The sequence below is a fragment of the Astatotilapia calliptera genome, chromosome 14 (genome assembly GCF_900246225.1).
Source record: "Astatotilapia calliptera chromosome 14, fAstCal1.2, whole genome shotgun sequence".
NCBI classification, from domain to species: Eukaryota; Metazoa; Chordata; class Actinopteri; order Cichliformes; family Cichlidae; genus Astatotilapia; species Astatotilapia calliptera.
The window spans coordinates 9,249,233-9,256,502 of NC_039315.1; the positions used below are offsets into that span (position 1 = coordinate 9,249,233).

Here is a 7,270-nt window from a genome sequence, read left to right on the forward strand (position 1 = left end):
AGAGAACCACCAATGCAGCGGTGTGTGTTGGCACCAGCAACTCGCAGTGAGTGTGGTGGGGGGAAATAGGCCATCACACCTGAGGGAGCCTAAGATGTTCTGAGAGAGTGAGAGTGTAAGACCTGACCTGACACATAGACATATACAATCAGAATCAGAATACTTTATTAACCCCTAGGAAATTATGTCACAAGCATGCATTTCCAGCCTCATGCACACACATACAAATACTCACATGCTCGTCCAACATGGAGACACACAAAAATGTTGTTTGCTTTTCCCCCCATTGAACAGCAATTTTAGCTTTTTTTTAATGTGAATTTTCACTGGTGCTATAATTTAAATATAACACTATTCTAAATGTTGTCCTTTAAATTCAATAATAAATAGGTTAAAATCATGTTTTTAAAAAAAAATAATTTATTAACTGCATATTTTTTTACAGCCAGCAGAATTAATTCATTCCACAGTTACAGTGAAAAGATTTTCTTCTTAACAAAAAAAAAAAAAACTCAACAAAAATTAAAGCCACAGAATGAAGCAAAAACAGGAAAAAACAAATGGATACCTTGTTACAAGGGCAGTCAGAAAACATTTTAAACTTGTGAAACAGTATAGATATTTGATAGATGTCTTTCATCATTCTGTTTACCGCTGTTAGTGTCCTTACTGATTTACTCTGAAGGAGGCTGTCAGTGCGCAATGCTGTTTTTGTTGCTGTTATCTGCTGTTAGCCAGCATTAGTGAAGCTTCCTTTGAAGTCGATCAAACATTGTTGCACTTGGAAACTTAGTGAATAAACTCTCATGTGATGTGAGAATACAGTCAAACTGCTTATCAGAGGGAAAAATGTGAATTTAGTACACTCGCAGCTAAGCTGTTCTTGTTGTTTAGTCAGCCATTTTCAGCTGTCAGGAAACTGGAGAGTCGCGTGTGTAATCTGATGACAATAAATAATTGCGATTGGGAATATGGAGGATAAATAAGCATGTTTATGGCCATTTTTTGTGTTAGAGTCCAGACTTTAGTTCAGAAGATGAAGCTTAAAGTGAGGAGAAAGTGGATGAAGTGGAAATAAGGCAGGAGAGAGCGCATGGTGAAAGGCATTATGAGAAAGATGCATATGAAGTGATCACATATAGTTTGAAAAACATATTTGGTATCCTAAAATTAAAAGTTACAACTTTTAAAAACTTACAAAGAGTACTGCGTATGTGCCTGGTCTCTAGCAACATACATAAAAATGTTATTAGGTAGAATGTCTTGGCCACTGTATTCAAGATGGTGGGGAAACTTCCACAAACCAGCACCTGCTCCTCTATATTTCCAAATGAATAATTGGGTGGTGTAATTACACATTAATTAAAGTATATTTAACAGGAAACTATTATTTTTTTATATTAGATAACCTTAAGAAATTACTTAGTATAACTTTAAATAAAAAAAAAATGGACATAAAAAACTACTCGATTTTAATAACAAAGAGTAGGTAAGAAGAATTTTAAATTTGGTGAGGGCATACACACATGAAAAAAAGCACGTGAGAAGTTCAAAGCCTGGTTTGTTTTATCAGTAGAAAAACGGGGTCAATAGAAGCAATAAACATATTCTGTCACATTCCAGGAAGTGCTTACAAATATTTTTTTAGTTTTTGTTCCTCTGTGTCCTGCAACAGACACCACTGAACATCAACTACATGAATTTTTTTTTTTTACATAAATCCAGCAAAGGTTTCTTTCATAAATGCAGTACAAGAAGACAATCTATTTGCCTTCCCTTTAGAATGATTTACATTAAGGCCTGTTTAAAAGATATGTTAACTTATGAGTTACTAATAGCTGCAACCTGAGCTTTTCGTGGAACAATTCTTTTGCAAAATTGCTTCAACAAGCTTTCTCTCATGTCTTTTGCTCTTAAGCAGTATATGAGTGGATTGATCATTGGTGGGGCAAGGCTGTACAGCATGATGATCACTATTCGCACATCAGCACTAAATGTAATGCCAACCACACTGGCTAAATATACAAAACATCTGGGTAAAAAATAAAGGGAGATTATAATCAGCTGAGTACTACAAGTGGACAATGATTTCAGGCGGCCTTGCACATTTGCTATCTTATACACTGCTATAAGAATAGAGCAGTATGAGAAAATGATAAATGCCAGAGGCCCCAGTAGTGTAACCATTGCTGCTGTAAAGGCAGGAGTGGCATAAGGGGTCCTGTCAGTGCACGCCAGGACTGTTATACCAATATGGTCACAGAAACAGTGAGTGATTATATTTGAGGCACAGTAAGGAAGAGGATATGCTCTAATAACCATCATTAGAGGGAATGCCTTGGAAATAATCCAGGCAGTAATACTGAGAATTAAAATATTAGATTTTGTAAGAACAAGTGAATATCTGAAAGGATAGCAAATAGCCAAATATCTATCTAAAGCCATCTGAAAGAGAATAAACGAATTGACTGAACCAAGATAGTGAACAAAGTACATTTGGATAAAACAGGCAGTAAATGAAATGCTTCCTGATCGAAACCAATATCTGCTTATGATCTTAGGTAAAGTGGTTGTGCTAAAGAGAATATCACATACACTCAGATTTAAAATGATATAATACATTGGCTTATGGAGGCTGCGGTTGGTTGCAAATAAAAAAATAACTGTAGCATTTGCTATCAGAGTTACCAAATATACAAAAAACAATACAGCTGAGACAAGACCATAGTATTCTTGATGAAGGCCAGCGAATCCAGTAAGGATGAACTCAGTCACACTGCTATGATTTCTCTCAGGCATGACAGAGCAGAAATTTCCTGAGAACACTGGAAAACCCACAATGTTAAGATAAATGATAACATTTAAATTTATAATACCTTGAAATCATTGTGCTTTAAAGTAATTTTTGGTACTTTGTGCATATTGTTAAGAATATTTTAGTAAGTTTTAGTTCTCATTTGTTTTTCCTTTAGGTCTGGGAATTTATGTTACAACTAAACATGTTCCTGACTGCATAACATACATGACATAATCTTTTTTATGGGATGAATAACACATAACATAACATAATAATGACTCAGACTTCCTTTCGCTCACTTTAAACTTACCTTTCTCATACACCGTGGCAGCATAATCTGCTGAGTTGCCCGCTGGTTCTCTTTTTAAAAAACTTCTCGCAGTATGTTTTTGTGATGAAGGTGTGCTATAGGCCATTGTTATATTCTCTGTGGATCAGTCAGTGCTCAATATACAGTCAATCAGACCCAGATTAATGATTTTTTTTTCTAGGAAACAAAAAAGATCTTCAACAATAAGTCAGAAGATTAGGAAAAAGAATAGTTGTGTATTTGCTGAAGATTGTATGACTCGATCATATTATATAAAGTGCAGTTTTTGTTTGAGCTGGATTTAAGTTAAAGCACCTTCTTTGTTTTTTAAAGATCCTTGCTGAGGACCAGTGAGGCCCCAGTTTGTCAAACTAGAGATTCATGAACTTGTCCTGCATTTTGGAAAATTAAAAGTTAAAATCTTATTTTATGACATCTTAAAGTTTGTGGGTTTTTTATTGATTCTTTTGCCCATGGAACAGTCTTTATTTTTCAGAAAGAGATGGGTTTTCTGACTATTATTGTAGGGTCTTTACCTTACAGTATAGGGTGCCAGGGGGGTCAGTTGTAATTTAGTATTATATAATTCAAATGGAATTGAATTGAACTTAAAATCAACTGTACAACGGCTGATTATGCTCAACTCGCTACTTGAGCAAAACGGGTAAGGATAAGTAACAAAGTGCAATGGTCATATTACTTGTTGTGATTTATAATAGGAAAAAAAAAGACACAGACAGTCTAAGGAGGAAAACTTTACCCTACCGCTTATTAGCTCTGAAGCTAATGGATTATAAATCCCACAGGAGTAAACAACTGCACCTTAATGAAACCCCAATGTGCACCTAAATTGATACTGTGGTAGAAGTGCTGAAACCCCTTTGTGTTTAATGATGCTCTCTAATCACACATCTTAGATTGCTTCACAACATAAGGCCCAAGGTCATAAGCACATAACATGCACAAAATTGTAAGCCCGCGTAAGGGGCGCGAAACACACAATAATGTGTCTTCTTGTGTTCTTTCATTTAATACGATTAAAATTTATTGTAATTGCTTAGAAGATGAGTAGGCCCCGCAACAAAAATGATGAGGTTTTTTGCCCTAACACTGTTTCAAATTTTTTTAAATAAAGCTGAAAAACAGCAACACCTCTCAGTAAAAATGGTCTTTAAGAAACCTGCTGTTTAATATTTTGTGCTTTAATATTTTTTTTGACTTGAAAAAGGGTAAGAAAGCCAATTTTTTCTTTTTTCTATATATATGTGTGTGTGTGTGTGTGTGTGTGTGTGTGTGTGTGGTCTCGGTTCATTTGTTTTTGGCACTTTACAGCATTCATATTTCAACTTTTCTGTTGAACTTAACTAAAAGGTGAGCTAATGTTTATAGTTCTTAGATACTTTCAAATGCTAAACTTAAAAATAACCACGGCTGTTCAGGTGAAAACAACATTGCATAAGAGTGTTTTGAGAATAGAATACGGTGAGGAGCAAAGACAAATATAGAAGACACACACTTTAATTACACACATGAGACCACTGTTGCCATAAGATGGTAATTAGCTCCCTTGTGTAGCTCATTTGTGTTGTTGCTTCTGAGTATCTGTAGACTGAGGCAACATGTTTCTTTGCCCCAAAGACAAAACTTTTTTGATTGTTAACCAGCAGCTGAACACAACAACAGTTAATTGTATATTACACCTATAGCATTCACATAACCTAAAAAATGAGAAACCTAAAGAAAGTTTTCTTACTAAAAGTATCATATCAGTGATATATAATATCATTAGAGTGGACTAGATAACAGTGATCGACTTTTGAAAGTGATGTGCTGTTGTGATTTGCTGCTATATAAATAAAATGTGCCATTTATGATGGCAAGGTATTACATGTTACTGTAATCACATTATATTTTTCAGTAATGCAGTAATTTTAGATGTTACTGTACTACATTAAACAAATACATTAGAGTTACAATCATGTCATTATGTATTGCTGCAAAGGTTCTTTGGTTCTTTGGCTGCTAACACAACTTTGGCTGCACAGACGGCATGCTAACATAAAGCTAGCCAAAAACCAACAGTGAAGTTAAAGTTGAGTGCATGCTGACCACAGCCCAGCAGTCAGATTCTGAACTTCAACAGGTAGAACTGGTAATGATAAGTAGTCAGGCCTGCAAAATTGTAGCCTCAATTTGTACCTGTTTTTGTTTCTACAGTCTATCCCTTTAAGGTCTCTTTGGGATAGTTTTCAGCTTTGTTTTGCCTTGTATTGCCTTTTATGCTCATGTATAAAAAAGAAAGAGCCAGTGTGTTTTTGACTGACCACTGGAGAAGCTCAAAGAAAAGTGACTATTGCTTTGAGCACGTGAAAAATCCGCTGCTGTTTATAAGTGGATATGATATTTAATTCTCAAATTCTTTTACTTTGTCTGATAAAGTAAATGGCCTGACTGCGAATATCCTTGGGCCATCTGTTGTAAATCCTTTTGTGTACTGCCTTAGGACAAAAGAAATAAAAAATTAAATCTATATGATATTCAAAAAATTATTTATTCAGTTTTGTTAACCTTTAACTCTTAACTGGTAACTTTTTTTTCTTCTTATCAGAATTGTAAAGCACTGAGTCCCAAACAGTTGAGAATCAACAAATCATTAAATGCATTAATCATTTTAAACTGTCGACATCTGCAGAGTATGTACAGTGAATATATTGAGCAAAGGACATTGGTGGAGTTACTAGGCAGGAGGAAAAGATGACAGCCTCAAAGCAGGTTCATGGATGAAGTGAACAAGGACAGGCATATGGTTAGTGTGACAGAGGAGAAGGACCTAAAATGCAGGACTCGCGGAAGCGAAAGTGAATTAAGAAAAACCGGCTTTATTGCAGTGGTGACTGAACAGAAAACTAACTATACCGGAAAATAACTAAACTGGCATGCAGGTAAACAGAACACACAGGGAGGTAAGAGGGAGAACAGACGTTAACAATGTGACACCGAGTAGGGGAAGACACAGGCTGTGTCCCAATTCAGGGTCTGCACGCTTGAAGTACGCATTTTAAGTGCGGTTACGTCACCGCCACGCGACGATAGCTGTCCCAATTTGAAGTGTACTTCAAATGCATACTCCAAATGCGCCGTCGATTTCCCCAAATAGCGTGGTCCGGTGCACGCTTCGTGGTCCCATATATCCCACAATGCATAGCGCGGCGGTGGGTGTGGATAATTTTGCCGCAAAATACGGCAGAAGGGAGCGGCCGAAGAGGGGTTTTTTTTCTTTTCAAAACTTTATTGAAATTATAAAGCGAACAGTCAGTCATTCCAGTTCAGTTTGTACAGTAGACATACAAGGCAAATAAGAGTAACAATATACAGTACAATGAAATAAGAAGGATAAATAAATAAAGGATACAAAAGAAAAAAAGAAAAAAAGGGGGGAAATGTGACAGACTTCATAACAACTTTGTACTTGAAAGTTGTGACAGCTCATTTGTTAAACATTTCTGAATGAATTTCAATCAATGATAAACCTTTTTTTATTGGAAGTTAATTTAAGAGAGTTTAAGTAATATTCAACTTCAATCAAAAACAAATTAAATGATGGGGTTGAGTTTTGAAATTGACATTTATGTATGTGGAATTTTCCTAATAAGATGGAGCGGCCAAAGAGTGAACTGTCAAAAGTACTGAATATGACGTCACTTATTTATGTGCGAATGTTTAATAATTAAAGTCAGTCATATATCCACAAACACAACAAGCTGAAAGTCAGTGATTTTATATATATATAAAAAAAAAAAAACACCCAGCACGCCCCTGCGGGCGGTTTATCCTTCAAGCTCGGGTCCTCTACCAGAGGCCTGGGAGCTTGAGGGTCCTGCGCAGTATCTTAGCTGTTCCCAGGACTGCGCTCTTCTGGACAGAGATCTCCGATGTTGTTCCCGGGATCTGCTGGAGCCACTCGCCTATCTTGGGAGTCACCGCACCTAGTGCTCCGATTACCACGGGGACCACCGTTACCTTCACCCTCCACATCCTCTCAAGCTCTTCTCTGAGCCCTTGGTATTTCTCCAGCTTCTCGTGTTCCTTCTTCCTGATATTGCTGTCATTCGGAACCGCTACATCGATCACTACGGCCGTCTTCTTCTGTTTGTCTACCACCA

At 36.5% G+C, this 7,270-nt stretch overlaps 1 protein-coding gene across 1 annotated transcript; it reads right to left on the reverse strand.

The window, feature by feature from the left end:
* Positions 1 to 1,821: 1,821 nt before the first annotated feature.
* Positions 1,822 to 2,799, reverse strand: LOC113036530 (olfactory receptor 2AT4-like). The gene has a single exon (XM_026192939.1). It carries the CDS (start codon positions 2,797 to 2,799, stop codon positions 1,822 to 1,824), a length of 978 nt encoding a protein of 325 aa, XP_026048724.1.
* Positions 2,800 to 7,270: the final 4,471 nt, after the last annotated feature.

What these genes read in the sequence shown, in the direction of transcription:
- LOC113036530 (XM_026192939.1), bottom strand. Translation starts at nt 2,799, where the DNA reads ATGCCTGAGAGAAATCATAGCAGTGTGACTGAGTTCATCCTTACTGGA.